Consider the following 21,761-nt stretch of genomic DNA (forward strand, 5'->3'; position numbering starts at 1 on the left):
GTAGAGACAGGGTTTCACCATGTTGGCCAGGCTGGTCTCGAATTCTTGACCTCAGGTAATCCATCTACCTCAGCCTCCCACAGTGCTGAGATTATTGGTGTGAGCCCTGGTACCTGGCCACTCTTACTCTTTCTTCTGCCTGGAATACTATTCCCCAAAATCTGCTTGGCTAACTGCATCACCTCTTTCAAGTCTTTGCTTCAATCTCAGCACATCAGCAGGCCCACCCTGACCTCATTTACGCACCTGTACAGCACTTCTTCCCACCATACTCTTGATCCCCCTGACTTTGTACTCCTCCCCCCTCATCATGCTGATTACATTCTCTATTCTCTACAGCTGATTTATTATTTTTATTGTCCTCCCTCTCCCTACTAGAATATAAGTTCCTCCATGGCAAGGAGGTTTATCTTTTTTGTTCACTGACTTTTCCCCCCAGGAACTACCTGTTTCATTGTAGGCACCCAGTAAATAAAGTGTGAATAAAGTTGAATAAAGTATAGAAATGTGTAAATCTTTCCTATTATAAATAAACGATGGGGAAGGAAAAGCTTTCCTTCATTTCTGTTCCTTCCAATAAAATCCTTCATTCCCATTTGCTTTCTACTGCTCATCATAGCCAGGCTCTGGTAGTATCATGGATACTGGCATTTCCCACTTTCATGCCAACTCACTATAGACTGGCTTCAGTGTCCCCTCCTGCCCCCTACTTCATGGATACTGCCCTTGCTCTGGTTTCCAGCCTTTATTGCCGAAACCAGGGGGCACACTTCACACTTTTGCCGTATTAAGTATATTATTCATTTTGTTTTTTTCTTCCTTGAACTTTTGGCTACTTCTGTTTGTGGGCTGGTTTCAGTCTTCTGAACCTGCGATTTTTCTAGCCACTCACATGGCTATTAAATTCATTCAACACAAATCTTTGTGTAACGTTATTTATTTATTTATTTTTTAGACAGAGTGTCGCCCTGTTGCCCAGGCTAGAGTGCAGTGGTGCGACCTCAACTCAATGCAGCCTTCATCTCCCAGGTTCAAGTGATTCTCCTGCCTCAGCCTCCCAAGTAGCTGGGATTACAGTCATGCACCACCATACCCAGCTAATTTTTGTATTTTTAGTAGAGACAAAACTAAAATTTTGTATTTTAGTTTTCACCATGTTGGCCAGACTGGTCTCAAAACTCCTGACCTCAAGTGATCCGCATGCCTCGGCCTTCTAAAGTGAAGGAACAGAAATGAAGGAAAGCTTTTCCTTCCCCATCGTTTATTTATAATAGGAAAGATTTACACATTTCTATACTTTATTCAACTTTATTCACACTTTATTTACTGGGTGCCTACAATGAAACAGGTAGTTCCTGGGGGGAAAAGTCAGTGAACAAAAAAGATAAACCTCCTTGCCATGGAGGAACTTACAGACATGAGCCACCATGCCTGGCCAATCTTTGTGTAACTTTTAAAAGCTTGCTGAGTTATTTGGTTTTATTTGTTTTTAGGAACTAGAACTTTGACTATATGACATATTTCCAATGTTAAATAGCAGAATAGGCTATTACAGGATGTTTTTATATATTTATAATTTGTACCAGTTACTACTTCTAGGAAGGATTTGAGCATTTTACCACAAATATATATACAGTAAGGCTATTAAAATATAAATAAAGAAATAAATATGTAACAAGAAGAAAAAGTAAATATATAGGTTGCCTAGGCTAATGTGGCTATTGTAATTTAATTTGGAAACATGGAATTCATTGCAAAAAGAGAAAGATAAATTGTACAGTTTTCATTCTGGTAAACGAAAGCCTAATATTTGTCAAGAGAAACTTTTTTCCCCTAGTATTAAATTCTAAAGATGTTCTAAGAGAAAGTTGGTTTAAACATCCTGATACAAAGAGATGCATACTAGGGCTGGGCACAGTGGCTCACATCTCTAATCCCAGCGGTTTAGAAGGCTGAGGTGAGAGGATTGTTTGCACCCAATTGTTTGAGATCAGCCTTGGCAGTGAAGCAAGACCTCATCTCTGTTAAAAATAAAATTAGCTAGGTGTGGTGGCATGTGCCTGTAGTTCCAGCAACTCCAGAGGCTGAGTGAGGAGGATTGCTTGAGCCTCGGAGAGTGAGGCTGCAGTGAACTGTGATTGTTCCGCTGTACTCCAGCCTGGGCAACAGAGTGAGACTGTCTCAATAGATAGATAGATAGATAGATAGACAGACAGATAGGTACTAAATGTTTTCAACAGGTTCTTTAAGTAAAAGGAAGAAATGTTCTTCAAATACATTTAAAAAATAATAATAATAAAAAAATAAACAGGGTAGTGATGCATGAGTGTAGCCCAGCTACTCCTGAGGCCGAGGTGAAAGGATTGCTTGAGCCAAGGTGTTTGAGGCTGCCATGAGCTTCCATCACACCACTGCACTCCATCCTGGGGGGTGAAAAAGTGAGAACCCTTTTTTTCTTTTTGAGATGGAGTTTCACTCTTGTCACCTAGGCTGTAGCACAGTGGCGCCATCTTGGCTCACTGCAACCTCCACCTCCCAGTTTCAAGTTATTCTTCTGCCTCAGCCTCCTGAGTAGCTGGAATAATAGGCGCATGCCACCAAGCCCAGCTAAGTTTTGTATTTTTAGTAGAGATGGGGTTTCACCATGTTGGCCAGGAGGTCTCGGACTCCTGACCTCAGGTGATCCACCCACTTCAGCCTCCCAAAGTGCTGTGATTACAGGCATGAGTCACCCTGCCTGGCTAGATAGTAGTTAAAAGAAAAAGAAGGCAGTGGCTAACGCCTGTAATCCCATCACTTTGGGAGGCCAAGTTGGGCGGATCACAAGGTCAAGAGACAGAGTCTCTCTCTCTGTTGCTAGGCTAGAGGGCAGTGGTGTGATCTCAGCTCACTGCAACCTCCGTCTCCTGGGTTCAAGCCATTCTCGTGCCTTAGCCTCCCAAGTAGCTGGGGCTACAGGTGTGCACCAACATGCCCAGTTAATTTTTGTATTTTTAGTAGAGACAGGGTCTCACCATGTTGGCCAGGGTGGTCTTGATCTCTTGACCTCGTGATCCACCCGCCTCGGCCTCCCAAAGTGCTGGGATTACAGGCGTGAGCCACTGCGCCCGGCCTGCTTTTCTAATACATGATTCATTTTGAACTTCCACAGCATGGCCCATGGATGACTTTTATCTATAGTGTCAAAAATCAAGAATAGATAGAGACTACATGTGCGCTTGCATACACACACCACAATTCTTAAATTTTTGGGGGCCATTTTATCAGTAACTATTGTTTGGCCCTAAAACCTGTTTGGTCTTCATGAAAAGTATTGGACTGAGAGATGCAAAAATGTGATATAAGAAGCACTTTTTCATAGAATCTCAAAAAGTGATCTCTAGCTACAAACATTTATTTTTCAGTACCCATTCGTTTTTTAAATTAAAATCTATGCTTTAAAATGTAATTCAGGGGAAAAGATTATCTTTTGAATAGCTACTTGTTATAAATTTTGTATAACAAACGGTGCTAATATTGAATTTATGTAGACAGTCTTGCTCTGTTGCCCAGGTTGGAGTGCAGTGATGCAATCGTGGCTCACTGCAACCTCTGCCTCCCAGGCTCAAGCCATTCTCATACCTCAGCCTTCCAAGTAACTGGGTCTACACACGGGTACCACCACGCCTGGCTAATTCTAATATGAAATTTAAAAGACCAGATTTCTGTTTAATTCTAAAAAAAAGTACTGAATAAAAATATCAGTATATGAGAGTTAAGTGAAGTGCTGACTGCAACATAGGGGCAGAATGAAAAAAATGGAAAAGTGAGGAATCGGTAGAGCAGTGTTAGGGAGCAGAGAAAAAAGAGGGTATGCCTTTTTATTAAGGAATGAATTCATGCTTCTTGCTCCATGGTCTCATTTGACCTTGTCTTTGAAAGATGTGGACTTGTAGTAGGTTGAGAAGGGAGACTGGGCTTCTAGAAATCCCATGTGTATAGTGTAGGAAGGTGGTGGCTAGTGGAGAAGGAGGCTGAGAGTTGGGGAAGGAAAGCCGAGACTGGGGAAGTAGGTTGGATTGTGGAGGCCCTTGAACTTTTAGGTTATGCTCTGAGGCTGTGGCAGCCAAGTGAAGGGTTTTGTTGTTGTTGTTGTTTTTATTTGACCTAGTCTCCGTCTGTTGTCAGGCTGGAATGCAGTGGCGTGATTTTGGCTCACTGCAACCTCTGCCTCCTGGGTTTGAGCAATTCTCCGCCTCAGCCTCTCCTGAGTAGTTGGGATTACAGGCGCCTGCCGCAATGCCTGGATAATTTTTGTCTTTTTAGTAGAGATGAGGTTTCACCATCTTGGCCAGGCTGGTCTTGAACTCCTGAGCTTGTGATCTACCTGTCTTGGCCTCCCAAAGTGCTGGGATTACAGACCTGAGCCACTGTGCCTGGCCGTTTAAGTGAAGGTTTTTAAGGAGAAGAAATGACATGAACTGATCATTTTTTAAAGAATATAATCCTGACTGCTTTCTATAGAAAAGGGATGTTAGAAACACAAACCAACCAAAAAACTAGTATTATTTCATTCTTGTTTCTCACTTTGCTAAAAGATCAGTTTGAGTCTTTTCCTTAGAAGACCAAAGTGCCTTTGAGGGCAAGTGGGAATTCCACAAGGTCAAAATTAAGCAATTGGACAAAAATTGAGAAAAATTCAAATGAATTAGACCTAAATGTATTATTGTCTCTTTAATATTAGTGAATGCTTCTGGAATTTTTGCTCCATTCCGCTTTCCTAATGCTTCTAATAGTATGTCATAAGGAAAACTGGTCAGAGGAACAGTTTAGAACTCAGGCTGTGTAAGTGATTTAGATTATGTATGGTTACCCTTCCTACCTACCTTTCTGCTCTGGCTTTCAAAACTTGGAAGATGTATTTTTTTTTTGCTAATTATTAGGAAGTGTTGTTTTCCTTTAACTTCTTAAAAATACTCTGTAGGCCGGACGCAGTGGCTCACGCCTATAATATGACACTTTGGGAAGCCGAGTCAGGCAGATCACAAGGTCAGGAGATCGAGACCATCTTGGCTAACACGGTGAAACCCCATCTCTACTAAAAATGCAAAAAATTAGCCGGGAGTGGTGGCACACACCCGTAATCACAGCTACTCGGGAGGCTTAAGCAGGAGAATTGCTTGAACCCAGGAGGCGATGGTTGCAGTGAGCCGAGATTGCACCATTGCACTCCAGCTTGAGCGCCAGAGCAAGACTCGGTCTCCAAAAAAAAAAAAAAAAAAAAAAAAAACAACTTTGTAAAATTATTGTTTCTTGCTGGATTTTAAACTTGATTTCAGATTTACATAAGTAATTCTTTAAAGGAGCAGGGAGTTTTGAAGCTGTAAGTCTTTGTTGGATGTCTATTATGAAAGAGATACTGTTTATAGTAGTGGAGAAGTAAGAGAATAACTTTCTGTAGTTGATTTAACTGTAGCTTTCAATGACTGGATAAAATTTTCACTAAATTGTGAAGATGGTTGCAAGTTTTACCACAGGACAGTTAAATCAGAAAAAAATATTTAGGCTTGGTTGTTTTGGGAAAGTAATTTTAAAAAAAATATATATATATATATGTATTTTTAATTACTTTCCCAAAAACATATATATATAGATCTGTATAGATACCTAGATACCTATAGATAGAGAGATAAGTGAGATACCTATATCGATCGATATAGATATATCTACAGAGATATCGATCAATATCTCACTTCGAAAAAGGATAGATATTATTAGGACACCATCATGTCCATCTCATTTTTGTATTTTTTTGTAGAGATAGGGTTTTGCATGTTGCCTGGGCTGGTCTTGAACTCCTGGGTTCAAGCCATCTGCCTGCCTTGACCTCCCAAAGTGCCAGAATTATTAGCATGTGTGAGCCAGAGTGTAGTGTGGTCATGATTTTTTTTTTTTTTTTTTTTTTTGAGACGGAGTCTTGGTCTGTTGCCCAGGCTGAAGTGCAGCGGGGTGATCTTGGCTCACTGTGACCTCTGCCTCCTGTGATCAGGTGATTCTCCTGCCTCAGCCTCCCGAGTAGCTGGTATTACAGACCTGTGCCACCACATCTGGCTAATTTTTTGTATTTTTAGTAGAGACAATGTTTCACTGTGTTAGCCAAGATGGTCTCAATCTCCTGACCTTCTGATCTGCCTGCCTCGGCCTCCCAAAGTGCTGGGATTACAGGCGTGAGTCACAGTACCCAGCCTGTTTTGTGTGGGAACAGCAGAATGATGAGAACATTAAAAAGAAATAGAAAGGAAGTGAAAGAGCTGGTGTTTGGGGGAGAGGTGTTTTGGCTTTAGTTGTGTGAGGTTGAATGAAATGCTGGAAGGATAAAACTAGGTAGAGGAGTCAAGTAGTCTATAGAAAAATGTATGTGTGGGGACGTGAGGTATTAGAGATGTTAATGTTTTGGTTCATAGTTCAAAATACATAGTACTTTATATCTAAAGCCCACTAAGGAGGTTTCAGCCCTTCTTGTCTTGTTTATAGCATTGAACACTTTGGTACGTCTTAGGTAGAACACAAAAGAAAGTTTTGTTTTTTAAAATTTAAATATCTACAGTATTCAACAGCTATCAACATTTTGGCAATCTTATTCTGTCATCCCCTAACAAATTCCTTAATATCATCTACTACCCAGCCTATCTTCAGACTACCCTGATTATCTAAAAAATTTATTTTTAGGCCAGGCATGGTGATTCACACCTGTAATACCAGCACTCAGAGGCTGAGTGGCAGATTGCATGAGTGCAGAAGTTCGAGACCAGCCTGGGCAACATAGCGAAATCCTGCCCCTACTAAAAATATAAAAATAAAAAAATTAGCCAGGCAGGTGTGGTGGCATGTGCCTGTAATCCCAGCTACTGGCAGAGGTGGGAGAATCACCTGAACCCAGAAGGTTGGGCTGCAGTAAGCTGAGATCGTGCCAGTGTGCTCCTCAGCCTGGGTAACCAGAGTGAGAACCTGTCTCTTGGAAAAAAAAAAAAAAAAGTATTTTACACATTTTCTTGATTGAAAACTCATCGTACTTGGTTGATAAATAACGCAAGTCTTTTTTATAACACTCTCTCCCCAATTATGCTATTTGAAGAAACTGGCTAATTTGTTTTGTAGATTGTTTCATATTCTACATTTGCCTTATTACCTCTTTGATGTCTTTGATGTGTCATCTGAGTTGCTTCTTTCCTTCCTTTATGTCTTCTAAACTGGTAGTCAGATCTAAAGCTTGGTTTTATTCAGTGCTTAGCTTTTAAAAACATTTTTATTTTAAGGGGAGTGGGGCAAGAATACTTACTAAGCTGTGTATTTCTTTTGTTCGAGACAACCCTGGCCAACATGGTGAAACGCCATCTCTACTAAAAACACAAAAATTAGCCAGGCGTGGTGTCGTGCGCATGTAATCCCAGCTACTTGAGAGGCTGAGGCAGGAGAATTGCTTGAACCTTGGAGATTGAGGCTTCAGTGGGCCGAGATCGTGCCACTGCACTCCAACCTGGGTGACAAGCAAAACTCTGTCTCAAAAAAAAAAGGGGGGTTTGGGAAAAGGTAACATTTTAATTCTTTCATTTCTTCTACATTTATTAGCTAGAATTTTTCGTGAAGGACTTAACCCTCAGCCGGGTGCGGTGGTTCACACCTGTAATCCTAGCCCTTTGAGGAGCAGAGGTGGGCAGATCACCTGAGGTCAGGAGTTTGAGACCAGCCTGGCCAACGTGGTGAAACCCCATCTCTACTAAAAGTACAGAAATTAGCTGGGTATGGTGGTGGGCGCCTGTTCCCCAGCTACTTGGGAAGCTGAGGCAGGAAAATCACTTGAACCCAGGAGGTGGAGATTGCATTGAGCCAAGATCACGCCACTGCACTCCAGCCTGGGTGACAGAGGAAGACTCTGTCTCAAAAAAAAAAAATTACCCTCATTGACTATTTGGTTATACTAGAATATTTTATACAGGCTATACAGACTAGATGTATACTTAATTCTGTTTTATTTGCTGTTTTGGGAATAATGATTTTTTTCCCTCTATAACCAATCATCTATTAATGAAGTTTTTTAAAAAAGTATCATAAACTTGTGAATTTATAGATTTGATTTTTAAAAATCAATTTGCAGTCTTTTTTTTTTTTTTTAAAAAAAAACATATTAGGAACAAGAGAACATTCTTGTAATTAAAAGTGACATTGAAAAAGTCATGCTTTGCAGGGGTGATCTTGCCACAGGTTCAAGCAGTGGTTCTTAGCTGGATGTTTGTAACTTAATCTTTGAAAATTAAACCACACCAACAAATCCAAACCTGGAGCCTGTCTGAAAACTGTTGAATACCAGACTAGGGGAGTCTAGACGCCTTTGTTTTTCAAAAGACCCTCCTGTCATTCTGTTTTGCACAACCCTGTTTAAGAACTACTGGATCAAAGACTAAAAGCTCAAAGAACATTCCAGGTACTTGTTACTTGCTACTGCAAGTAACCTAGGTATGTGATAGTAAGGACATGGATTAAGGTAATGTCAGTTGGAATGACAGGAAGGGAGGGATAGAATAAAGCAACTTCATATCTTAAAAGTTTCCATATGGTATTTTATGAATAATGTTGGTAATAATACAAGGTTTCAAAGAGTAGTGACAAAGATGACTCCAGGATTTATGGTATTGGGGCCTGGGAGAATGCTATTGATAGTCAAGGGAAGATTGGCAGAGATTCCTAGTTTAGGGGAGAAGATAATGGGTTTTCGGACATGAGGACAGTGGAGATGATGGCTGTATTTCAAAGGGAATTCTGGGAGGTTGCAGTGTGTTTTATGTCTTGCTCTTCCTGAATGCTTCATTCATTCTCTTGGCATATTACTCAACTTATGGATGTAAGTCATGCTACATTGCTTGGGAAGGTTAATAATGCTAAGGTTTCATTTGACACATGTGATCACAAAAATATTTTATATTTAAAAAACGATCAGTTTATTTTATTTATTTATTTATTTATTTATTTATTTATTTATTTTTGAGACAGAGTCTCACTCTGTCACCAGGGGCCAGGTTGGAGTGCAGTGGTGTGATTTCCCCTCACTGCAACCTCCGCCTCCCAGGTTCAAGCAATTCTCCTGCCTCAGCCTCCCTAATAGCTGGGACTACGGGCCTGCACCTCCACGCCCAGCTAATTTTTGTATTTTAGTGGAGACGGGGTTTCACTATGTTGGCCAGGATGGTCTCGATCACTTGACCTTGTGATCCACCCGCCTCGGCCTCCCAAAGTGCTGGGATTACAGGCGTGAGCCCCTGCGCCTGGTGAACGATCAGTTTAATGTAAAATGGGAAACAGACTAGAAAAAAAATTGTAGCAAATAGAAAAACATTATTATTAAAAATGTAAACATTTGAAACAAAAACAAAAAAATCAGTAAACTAGGCAAAGGACTTAAACAGATCATTCTCACAACTGGGAAATATATTTCATTAATTCATTTCTTCAACATTTACTGAGTTCTTACGTCAGGTATTATTTGTTCTAAATGCTAGCAAACAAGACATGAGGTCTCTGAGCTTTCTGGTGATAGAAAGACAGACAGACAGTGTGAGAGTTGGGCAATGGACATGCTCCAAAAAACAAGAATTTCAAATAGCAGTGATGCTATTAAGAAAATAAGGGGCCAGAAGTGGTGGCTCACACCTGTAATTAATCCCAGCACTTTGGGAGGCTAAGGCAAGCATTTGAGAACAGACCAGGCAACATAACAAGACCTTGTCTCTACAAATAAAATGAAGTATTAGTTGGGTGTGTTGGTGTGTGCTTGTAGTCACAGCTATTTGGGAGGCTGAGGTGGGAGGATTGCTTGATCCTAGGAGTTCAAGGTTGCAGTGAGCCATGATTGTGCCACTGTACTCCAGCCTGGACAGTAGGGCATTGAGGTAGAGAGTGACTTTGGTTTTTATTTTATTTTTTCTTTTCTTGGGAACTCATTGGTTACAGTGTTGTGTAGTTGGAGGTTAGCATTCTTAATTATCTGGAAAAAATATTGGTCAGATTTAAGTTCTATTGTGGGTTCCTGATAATTGGATTTGTAAATACTTTTCTTTTTTATATCTTTTGTTTGGTTATTCTTGAAAAAGTTTTTTATTGGATAGAGTGTGGAGTTTCTCCTGACAAGAAAAATTGATTGTTTCTTTTTTTCTTTCTTTTTTTTTTTGGATACAGAGTCTAATTCTATCGCCAAGGCTGGAATGCAGTGGCGTGACCTCGGCTCACTACAAACTCTGCCTCTTGGGTTCAAACAATTCTCCACTTCAGCCTCCCGAGTAGCTGAGATTACGGGCATGGTGGCACATGCCTATAGTCTCAGCTACTCGGGAGGCTGAGGTAGAAGAATCACCTGGCGCTACTGCACTTTAGCCTCGGTGACAGAGTGAGACTCCGTCTCAAAAAAAAGAAAAAGTTACTTATTTGGATTCTTGTCACACAATAGTGTTGATTTTGTTTTATGGGAAGGGAAATTATTCCTCTAAAAAATGTTCACATTTTTCCTATTACTTCATTCAGTAATGAAGTGTAATGGATTTGACTCTGCCATGAGTCAGTGGCATATCCGAGGGATCTTTGAAGTTAAAGAAATCACTACATAGTTAAAGGAATTGACTAGAAAGTTTCTTTGTCTTTTGCTATTTAGTGACACAATATATACATCATGTAACCAAATGCTTGAAACTATAAATAATGTGTAGAGAGTTCAGTGCACTTTTTTTTTAGATGGCATCTTGCTCTGTTGACCAGGTGGAGTGCAGTAGTGGTATCTCTGCTCATTGCAGCCTCCGCTTTTCAGGTTCAAGCAATTCTCCTGCCTCAGCCTCCAGAGTAACTGGGATCACAGGCTTGCACCACCATGCCTGGCTAATTTTTGTTTGTATTTTTAGTAGAGATGGGGTTTTACCATCTTGGCCAGGCTGGTCTCGAACTCCTGACCTCAAGTGATCCGCCCAGCTCAGCTTTCCAAAGTGCTGGGATTATAGGCATGAGCCACTGTGCCTGGCCCAATGTACTTCTTTAAAGAAAAGTAGTAAGTGATTTACAGATGGAAAGTTATTTGTTTAAGGAACTTCTTTAACAAATAAGCATTTTGTGTTTTTCATATATTATTGAAGATCTATCCAGAAACACACACACACACACATACACACACACACACACACAGAGAGAGAGAGAGAGAGAGAGAGATACCTGTTACTTTGTAATTATGTTTTTTATTAATAAGTAGGGACTTTTTAGATATAAGAAAGAGATAATAGAAAAGGAAAACAACTTTTAGTCTTTAATTTTCTATTTAATAATTTACTGTTTGCAACATAAGATTTGTAGGGGGGGCTAGGCTCAGTGGTGTGTGCCTGTAGTCTGAGCTACTTGGGAGACTGAGGCAGGGGGATCACTTGAACCCAGGAGTTCAAGACCAGCCTGGGCAACATAACAGGACACCGTCTCTAAAAAAGATTTGCACAGGAGAAAAGGGGTGAATAAATGGAAACAAAATAGAACTATAAATGGAAACAGAAGTAGAACTAAGATAGAGTTCTTATACTTAAATTAGCACATGCTTGCTTTAACTCTGACTACCTTGTATGGAATTTTTTTCTTTTTAAAGGAAACTTGGATATAACTTCAAAAGAAGATTTGATTCTTTATTTCTGGACTGCATACATATAACAAGGCCATTAAAATGTCGGGAGCCTCAGTGAAGGTGGCTGTCCGGGTAAGGCCCTTCAATTCTCGAGAGACCAGCAAGGAATCCAAATGCATCATTCAGATGCAAGGCAACTCGACCAGTGAGTACATATTGTTTTCTCTCAGCTGTGTATCTTATTTTCCTTTCCTCTTTACCCTGTCTTCATGCTTTGTTCAGAATAGATGAGCATTTCTATGTTAACACTTTGAATTTTGCTATTCTGAGTGATCCATTGAATGTTTTCCCCTCCATGGTATTTATTGTAGTATGTTTAAATATGGACTATTTATTTTACTCTGTACAGTTGAGAAATCCTGAATAACTGAACTAATTTAGCAAGTGTTTATGCTTATTAAGTTGAAATCTTAATAAAGGTGTGAACAGTGCTTTTTGCTGAGTCCTAATGTGAAATATACCTATTGAGGCTGCAAGATTCATTGTTTTTCTTTTCAGATTTTAAATAATACCTGAGTTTGCCGAGATGATCTTAGAACTTCTCAGTGGTTTTTTGAGTTGAACAATGGATTTAATATATAGTAAACTTATACATTATTACTAAAATTATCAGTAATTACTTCAGAGTTTCTCTATAGAATTGCTTAGATGAAAAATGACTTAGGCTGTTTTCTTTTATACCTATACTACCAAATTACTTGATATGGATCTATAGGAAAATTATTGATTAAAATAGAGGTAGGCTCTGCTGTCTTTAAATCTGTAATTTTGTGATACAACAGAATCATCACCCTTTCAGGCACAAGTTATTGCTGAAGTACACATTCTAATCTTATTAGCTTGTGCTCCGTTTGCCAATATTCCGTGTAGAGGAGTCCACTGGTGGAAATGTTTGTTCCACAAAAATCTAGCTAGATATTGCAGCCCACATTTCAGGTAATTCACATACAACTTTGAACATTCCATTGCTTATATGCTTCTCTGAACTTGACAGGGCTTGCAACAATCTTTTTTTTTTTTTTTTCAGGATTAATTCACTTTATTTTTGTTGTATAAAAACCCTATGTTGTAGCCACAGCTGGAGCCTGGGTCTTCTGCACAGAGACTTTGGTGTGAGTCTTGACAAGATGGTCAGTGATTTCCTGATAGGGAGACTTGGTGAATACAGTCTCCTTCCAGAGGCTGGGGATCACATAGCTGTAGATTTTAGAGATGGCATCAAAGGTGGCCTTGGTGAAGTTGCCCAAGATGGCAGCGTAGCCCCTGGCTGAGGTGTAGCAGTCAATAGCAGCCATCATGAGCAGCTTCCTGAGCACAGGTGCTGAGATGATGCCAGTACCCTTGGGTGCGGGGATGAGGTGCACCAGCACAGAGGCGCACTAGCACAGAGCTGCAGCGACCTGTCACCTTGCAAGGGATGATGTGGGGCTTGATGACCTTGTTCCCCCCAGTAGCCTCTGTGCGCGGGAGCCATGGAGAACTTGGCCAGGGTGATGGCCCGCGATGGCAGTGGCTGCCTCCTTGGAGCATTTAACACCCAGACCGACATGGCCATTGTAGTCCCCATTGGCAACAAACGCCTTGAACCTGGCACGCTGGCTGGCATGGGTCTGCTTCTGCACCAGCATAATCTTTAAAACCTCATCCTTGAGAAAGGCCCCCAGGAAAAAGTCAGTGATCTCAGATTCCTTGATGGGCAGGGAGAAGAGGTAGATCTCCAGGGACTTGATCTTCATGTCCTTGATCCGGCCCAGCTTGGTGACAGGCATCCATTCCTTATCCTTGGCCTTGCCCCCACGAGCTCTGTGGCCTCGGCCCTGGCCCTGTCTACGGCCACAACCCTAGCTCTGGATGCCACTGCCGAAGCATCCCCGGAAGCCACCGCATTCCCCATCTCAGCGCTGCCCCCACCCGCAACACTGGTGTCATCCACCATTTGGTGTTTTCTTGGAGAAGAAGTGCAACAATCCTTTCTTTCTTTTTTTTTTTTTTTTTTTGAGACAAAGTCTCACTCTTTCGCCAGGTATGATCTTGGCTCACTGCAACCTCCGCCTCCTGGATTCAAGCAATTCTCCTGCCTCAGCCTCCTGAGTAGCTGGGATTACAAGCAGGCACCACCATGCCCAGCTAATTTTTGTATTTTTAGTAGAGATGGGGTTTCACCATGTTGGCCAGGATGGTCACTATCTCCTGACCTTGTGATCCACGTGCCTTGGCCTCCCAAAGTGCTGGGATTACAGGCGTGAGCCACCATGTCTGGCTGCAACAATCTTTTTATTTAATAAAAAAATTGAAGGCTGAGTGTGGTGGCTCATGCCAGTAATCCCAGCACTTTGGGAGGCCAGGGCAGGAGGATCACTTGAGTCCAAGAGTTGAGGCTGCAGTGAGCTGTGTTCATGTCACTGCACTCCAGCCTGGGCAACAGAGTCAAGACCCTGTCTCAAAAAAAAGGTTGTTTTTTTTTGTTTGTTTTTGAGATTCCATGTATATTAAAAAAAAAAAGTAGAAGATTAAGCAGCTGTACCATTGTATTTCACTCTTCTGTGTCAATAGTGCCAACAGTTCTGTGAGTTGTATCCTATGAAAAATTGTCAAAGAAAAAGAGATGCAAAAGTCAACGTTGAATTGTATAGTTTACACTGGTGAACTTTATGATATATAAATTATATCTCTATAAAGTTTTTTTTTCTTTTTTTCCTTTTCTGAGACAGAGTACCACTCTCTTGCCCAGGCTGGAGTGCGTGGCATGATCTCAGGTCACTGCAACCTCCACCTCCCAGGTTCAAGTGATTCTCCTGCCTCAGCCTCACAAGTAGCTGGGATTACAGGTGCCCACCACCATACCTGGCTAATTTTTGTATTTTTAGTAGAGACAGGGTTTCATTATGTTAGCCACGCTGGTCTCAAACTCCTGACCTCAGGTGATTGACCTGCCTCAGGCTCCCAAAGTGCTGGGATTACAGGCATGAGTGACTGTACCCAGCAAAAGCTGGTTTTAAGAAGTCATTATTCGGCCGGGCGCGGTGGCTCAAGCCTGTAATCCCAGCACTTTGGGAGGCCGAGGCGGGTGGATCACGAGGTCAAGAGATCGAGACCATCCTGGTCAACATGGTGAAACCCCGTCTCTACTAAAAATATAAAAAAATCAGCTGGGCATGGTGGCGTGTGCCTGTAATCCTAGCTACTCAGGAGGCTGAGGCAGGGGAATTGCCTGAACCCAGGAGGCGGAGGTTGCGGTGAGCCGAGATCGCGCCATTGCACTCCAGCCTGGGTAACAAGAGCGAAACTCCGTCTCAAAAAAAAAAAAAAAAAAAAAGAAGAAGTCATTATTGATCATTTGCTCCTGAAAGTTTCAGTTAGACTCATAATTGAACTAGACAGCATATTAGTTAAATGTTTATGTTCTTAAATGTCATTTTTTAAAAACTATTTCATTATTCTTCATTTGAATGATTAAGTTTTATATAGTATATAACTAAACCCTTATTATTGAGCCTGTCATTTCTCTCTGTGAAAAACGTATTTAATTATTATAACTTAGTTTGGAGGCATTTTGGGTGTTGGTATTGGCTCTGAATATGCTGGTATGTGTCACAAGTTCCTTTGAAAGGTGGACTTTAGGAAATCTTGAATCAAGAGCAAGAACCAATTCCAAAAAATACTATTAAGTAGGTTGGGCGTGGTGGCTCACGCTTGTAGTCTCAGCACTTTGGAAGGCTGAGGTGGGCAGATCACTTGAAGTGTGGAGTTCGAGTTCAGCCTAGCCAACATGGTGAAACCCTGTCTGTAGTAAAAAATGCAAAAAATAGGCTGGGCATGGTGGTTCACGCCTGTAATCCCAGCACTTTGGGAGGCCAAGGCAGCTGGAGTGCCTGAGGTCGGGAGTTTGAGACCAGACTGGCCAACATGGTGAAACCCCGTCTCTACTAAAAATACAAAGATTAGCTGGGTGTGATGGCAGGTGCCTGTAATCGCAGCTACTTGGGAAGCTGAGGCAGAAGAATCGCTTGAACCTGGGAGCTAGAGGTTGCAGGTGAGCTGAGATCCCGCCATTGCATTTCAGCCTGGGCAACAGAGCGAGACCCTGTCTCAAAAAAAAAAAAGAAAATTAGCTGGGTGTGGTGGCCCATGCCTGTAATCCCAGCTACTGAGGAGGCTGAGGTAGGAGAATTGCTGGAACCCAGGAGGCGGAGGTTGCAGTGAGCTGATACTGTGCCACTGCATTGCAGCCTAGAGACAAAGTGAGACTGTCTCAAAAAAAAAAAAAAAAAACTATTAAATACTTCTCTTTGTGATAATGTTTCACATACCAAACATCTTGTTTATCCAGGAGAAACCTCTGTTGTCATGGGGATATATTCTCATTAGTGATTGGGATTCTGTTGCTACTTTCTTTATAGGGTTGGAAATTTTACTAAAAACGTTAAGTAGAAATTGAGTATTAAAAGGCCATATTTTTGCTGGTCCTGGTGGCTCACGCCTGTAGTCCCAGCACTTTGGGAGGCTGAGGTGGGTGGATCACCTGAGGTCAGGAGTTAGAGACCAGCCTGACCAACATGATGAACCACCCCCCCCCCACTAATTAAAAAAATTAGCCAGGTGTGGTTGCAGGTGCCTGTAATTCCAGCTACTCGGGAAGCTGAGGCAGGAGAATGGTTTAACCCAGGAGGTAGAGGTTGCAAGTGAGCCAGGGTCATGCCATTGCACTATAGCCTGGTGATGGTGAGACTCCCTCTCAAAAAAAAAAAAAAATATTTCTAGTTGCACACCTTTGAGAATAGGGCCATACAGTTTTAGAGTTTGTGAGAATAAAAGTTCTGTTCACCAATTTTTGCTTATATCCCACAAAAATCTCTCCAGAATTATTGAAAATATTGATACATCTTTTGATAAAATATTTAAAAAGAGGCCAGGCGTGGTGACTCAGGCCTGTAATCCAAGCACTTTGGAGGCCAAGGCGGGCGGATCACCTGAGGTCGGGAGTTCAAGACCAGCCTGACCAACATGGTGAAACCCCGTCTATTAAAAAAAAAAAAAATTAAAAAAAGATTAAAAATAAAAATAAAAAAAATAGAGAGCTTGCTTTTATTAAAAGTAATTAACGGTTTGGTTAGAATAGGCTTTATTATATTGCACTATATTGTAAAAACCAGTCTGTGGATCACACTAAGCACAATGCTGAATGCCTAGTGGCTTTTTCACCATACTCTGTGCAAAATCTCTCTAGAGAATAGGCTGAGGGCTTTGCTCTGCCTGGACTGTCCTTTCCTTCCCTTCTATCCATTTTGAAAGTTTGCTGTAATGTTAGGCTGTAGGGATCACAGAGTTATACCATGGGACCCTGCCCTTAAGCAATTTTTTTTTGTTTTTTTTTTGAGACAGTCTCCTTTTGTCATCTAGGCTGGAGTGCAGTGCCATGATCTTGGCTCACTGCAACCTCTGTCTCCTGGGTTCAAGTGATTCTCTTGCCTCAGCCTCTCAAGTAGCTGGGATAACAGGCACCTGTCAACATGCCTGGCTGAGTTTTATATTTTTAGTAGAGATGGGGTTTCACCATGTTGCCCAGGCTGTTCTCCCACTCCTGAGCTCAAGCGATCCTTGGCCTCCCAAAGTGCTGGGATTATAGGCATGAGCCGCCATGCCCAGCCAAAATAACTTCAATACAGGATCAAAGTGGTAATTGCAATAACAAAGGATTATTATTTTATTTTTTGAAACAAGACCTCACTCTTGTCACCCAGGCTGGAGTGCACTGGCACCATGTTGGCTCACTGCAACTTCTGCCTACTGGGCTCAAGCTATCCTCCCAACCTCAGCCTCCTGAGTAGTTGGGACCACCGGTGTGCAGGACTACGCCCAACATGTTTTTGTATTTTTAGTAGAGTTGGGGTCTCACCATGTTGCCCAGGCTGTTCTCCCACTCCTGAGCTCAAGCAATCCTTGGCCTCCCAAAGTGCTGGGATTATATGTATGAGCCACTGCACCCTGCCAAAAAAAATAAGAAAAAAAAAAAAAGACTATTAGCCAGGCATGGTGGTTCATGCCTGTAATCCCTGCACTTTGGGAAGCCAAGGTGGGTGGATCACCTGAGGTCAGGAGTTTGAGACCAGCCTGGCCAACATGATGAAACCCCATCTCTGCTAAAAATACAAAAAATTAGCTGGCCGTGGTGAAATGTTCCTGTAATCCCAGATACTCAGGAGACTGAGGCAGAATTGCTTGAACCCAGAAGGTGGAGGCTGTAGTGAGCAGAGATCATGCCACTGCACTCCAGCCTGGGCAAAAGAGGAAAACTCCATCTCAAAAAAAAAAGTATAAGTGTGACTTTGGCAAAGAGCAAAGATAAGGATTTATTGATGATATGCCCATTTAAGCTGGACCTTGAGGAGTGAGTAAGGTATATTTGGGGAAAATTTCAGAATTGTAGTTTATTAGAGCTTATTAGTGGCAGTGTTAGGACTAGATAATGGCACTCCTTGTCCTCAGCTGACTATAACAGATTGTTTCCCTGCATGTACAATTTCTGCAGGAGAAATTTGTGACTTTTAAATCAGCATTACTCTACTGAAACAAAAATCCTCAGTAGGTTAATTGGCCTTGCAAAAATTGGGGTTAGTTTTCTAGCAAAATACTTTGTCATGGCTCAGAATTATGGTCAGTTTGGTTCCTTTGAAAGGTATCTGTTCTTGGAAAGCAACTAATCAGATGAGAACTGTCATATCTATCGTTATGAGAAACTTTTTCCCATAGAATTTTGACATTTTCCATTTTCTACTTCTGTTTTCTGTTTCTGTTTTCAGCCTTCTATGGCAATTTCTTAGTAATTTGACTAATATGTATGCCAAATAATTTTTAAGTGAGAGATTTTTTAAGAGAGGCATTTGTGTGAAAGGTGCTATGTTTAGAAAGTATTATTGGCTTTTTTTAAAAACACCATTGGGCTTAGACTGGAAGAGGGCATGCATTTTGAACATAGTCTTGTTGGAAATGAATATGCTGTACACATGTGTTAGCTACATTAAAAAGGCTGCTTTGCTGGCAAGCTGGCCTGGACTGCTGCTCACAAGGATTGTAACTGATTGCAGATGGAGTGCACTAGAATGTTTCTGCCATAAACTCTTTTATGAAAAAGTAGAAGAGTATGAAGAGTACTTTAGGGAATGTGCTAAATTGGAAAACTGAGAAGTAGTAGCTATTTTATTTAAGCACTTTCTGGTCTTGGAGGAAATATTTTCCATGGTACAAATAAATGTTACTGCCTTGACATTTTGGAGTCCCAAGCGCATACAAATGGCTCTGTTCAATAATATCCCATTATATGCCAAGGTTCTCCCACTTTAGAAGCATTTCTTAATGTCTAATTACTTAGTAAAAAGGGAAATGAGCCAGAGTTAATGATCTAACTGCTCACATTTATGTTTAGGTTATTTGTGTAAATCTGGAGACATTAAACCTGTATAAATGCACTACAAAACAGGAGGTAGATGAAATTGGTTTTCAATTATAATATGAGGTACATTCTGTCAAGTGACTGAACTGTGATATTTTGCTTTATTTTTACCCATAGATTGTCTCTTGCCCCTTGGTGAATCTCATTCATATATTTATCAACCTTCCTTTGCCAGGATTTTTTTTCCCCCCCGTGCCCAATCTTGGTTGGGATAGAAGTAGCCCTGATTTTTTTTTTTCCCGTTTATTGCTCACATTATATGTCTTATAAGGCTTTTTCATTGACACATACATTTCTAAACCAAATGCTACGCAGCATAACTGATAGAAAGAATGATTTCATGTCCACTATTGAAAATTTGGGCTAGGTGTGGTGGGTCAGGCCTGTAATCCCAGCACTTTGGGAGACTGAGACAAGTTCAAGACCAGCCTGGCCAAGATGCTAAAACTCTATCTCTACTAAAAATACGAAAAATATTAGCTGGGCATGGTGGCATTTACCTGTAATCCCAGCTACTTGGGAGGCTGAAGCAGGAGAATCACTTGAACCCAGGCAGCAGAGGTTGAAGTGAGCCGAGATTGCGCCACTGCACTCCAGCCTGGGAGCTTAAAAAAAAAACAATGAAAATTTGGGGCTGGGTGCAGTGACTCAATTCCTATAATCCCAGCACTTTGGAAGGCTGAGGCAGCAGGATTGCTTGAGTCCAGGAGTTTGAGACCAGTCTGGGCAACATGGTGAAACCCTGTCTCTACAAAAAATACAAAAAAGTTAGCTGGTGCACACCTATAGTCCCAGCTACTAGGGAGGCTAAAGTGAGAGGATCACTTGAGCCCTGGAGGTCAAGGCTGCAGTGAGCCATGATTGTGCCACTGTGCTCTAGCCTGGGCAATAGAGTGAGACACTGTTTCAGGAAATAAGAAAGAAAATTTGGCATGGAAGAAGGGCAAAGTGGAGATTTGGAAAGGAAGAGTTTAGAAAGTAATGCATTTAGGCTTGGCATGGTGGCTCATGCCTGTAATCCCAGCACTTTGGGAGGCCAAGGCAGGCAGATCACCTCAGGTCAGGATTTCGAAACCAGCCTGGGCAACATGGTGAAACCACATCTGTACTAAAAATACAAAACTTAACTGGGTGTGGTGGTGGGCATCTGTAATTCTAGCTACTGGGGAGGCTGAGGGAGGAGAATCCCATGAATCCAGGAGGCATAGATTGCAGTGAACCGAGATTATGCCATTGCACTCCATCCTGGGCAAGAAGAGCAAAACTCTCCAAAAAAAAAAAAAAAAAAAAAAAATAGTGAGTAATGCATTTAGGCCAGGTGTGGTAACTCATGCTGGTAATCTTGGCACTTTGGGAGGCTGAGATGGGCAGATTGCTTGAGCACAGGAGTATGAGACTAGCCTGGGCAACGTGGCGAAACCCTGTCTCTACCAAAAACAAAAAAATTAGCTGGGCATGGTGGCACATGCCTGTGGTCACAGCTACTCGGGAGGCTGAGGTAGGAAGATTTCTTGAGCCTGGGAGGTGAAGGTTGCAGTGCGCCAGGCTTGTGTCAATACACTCCAGCCTGGGTGAGACAGACCCCGTTAAAAAAAAAAAAAAAAAAACAGAAGAAAGTAATGCATTTAAGTTTGTATACTTTTTCTAGTATAAATTATTATAACCACATGAAAATAAATGTAAATGCATATAAATTATGTACATTGTGAATAATAAGAAAGTGGGAAAGAAAAGTCATCTCTATTCTTATCTCCTTAACCACAGTGTACTGCTACGTTTTGATGGATCTTTTTGGTACTTTTTTTCTTTCAGGTTTTTTATTTTTTATGAGACAGGGTCTCATTTTGTCACCCATGCTGGAGTGCAGTAGAGTGATCTTGGCTCACTGTAGCTTCTCCCTCCCTGGCTCAAGCAGTGCTCTTACCTCAGCCTCTCCAGTAGCTGGGAACACAGTCGTGTGCCACCACACCTGGCTAATTTTTGTATTTTTTGTAGAGAGTGTTTCCGCAAAAAACCATGTTGCCCAAACTCTTCGGCTTAAGTGATCTGCTGGTCTTTCAGTTTTGATGAATACTGACAGAAGCAAAATTATTCCTAACCTTACCACTGAGAGAGAATGATCATTAACATCTGGATCTATATTCCTCTAATCTTTTCCTTGTACTTTACACATGTCAAGATTTTTTTTTTTTTTTTGGGACAAGAGTCTCACTCTGTCACCAGGCTGGAGTACAGTGGCGAGGTCTCTGCTCACTGCAACCTCCATCTCCCAGGTTTAAACGAGTCTTCTGCCTCAGCCTCCCTAGGAGCTGGGATTACAGGCATGCACCACCACACCCGGCTAATTTTTTGTATTTTTAGTAAAGACAAGGGTCATCCATGTTGGTCAGGCTGGTCTTGAACTCCCGACCTCAGGTGATCTGCCCGCCTCAGCCTCCCAAAGTACTGGGATTACAGGCGTCAGCCGCCACGTCTGGCCTGTACATATTAAGATTTTTATGTAATTGGGTTATATGTACTGTTTTTTAGTTTGCTTCTATTTTTTTATTCCACTGCTGCTGAACAAATTATTTTCTAATATTTTAATGTTGCTATTTTTCTTTTTTTTTTTTTTTTTTTTTTTTTTTTTTT

The 21,761-nt window shown here is 41.4% G+C and overlaps 1 protein-coding gene across 1 annotated transcript in view; it reads left to right on the forward strand.

The window, feature by feature from the left end:
• Positions 1–21,761, forward strand: part of KIF1B (kinesin family member 1B) — a 183,363-nt gene that overhangs the window by 7,560 nt on the left and 154,042 nt on the right. The window contains exon 2 of the mRNA XM_037730774.1: positions 11,645–11,825. Within this exon, the coding sequence (XP_037586702.1) occupies positions 11,720–11,825 (106 nt within the window). The 5' untranslated portion in view covers positions 11,645–11,719. The remainder of the gene's footprint in view (positions 1–11,644; positions 11,826–21,761) is intronic.

The sequence above is a fragment of the Cebus imitator genome, unplaced genomic scaffold (genome assembly GCF_001604975.1).
Source record: "Cebus imitator isolate Cc_AM_T3 unplaced genomic scaffold, Cebus_imitator-1.0 Scaffold15, whole genome shotgun sequence".
Taxonomy (NCBI): domain Eukaryota; kingdom Metazoa; phylum Chordata; class Mammalia; order Primates; family Cebidae; genus Cebus; species Cebus imitator.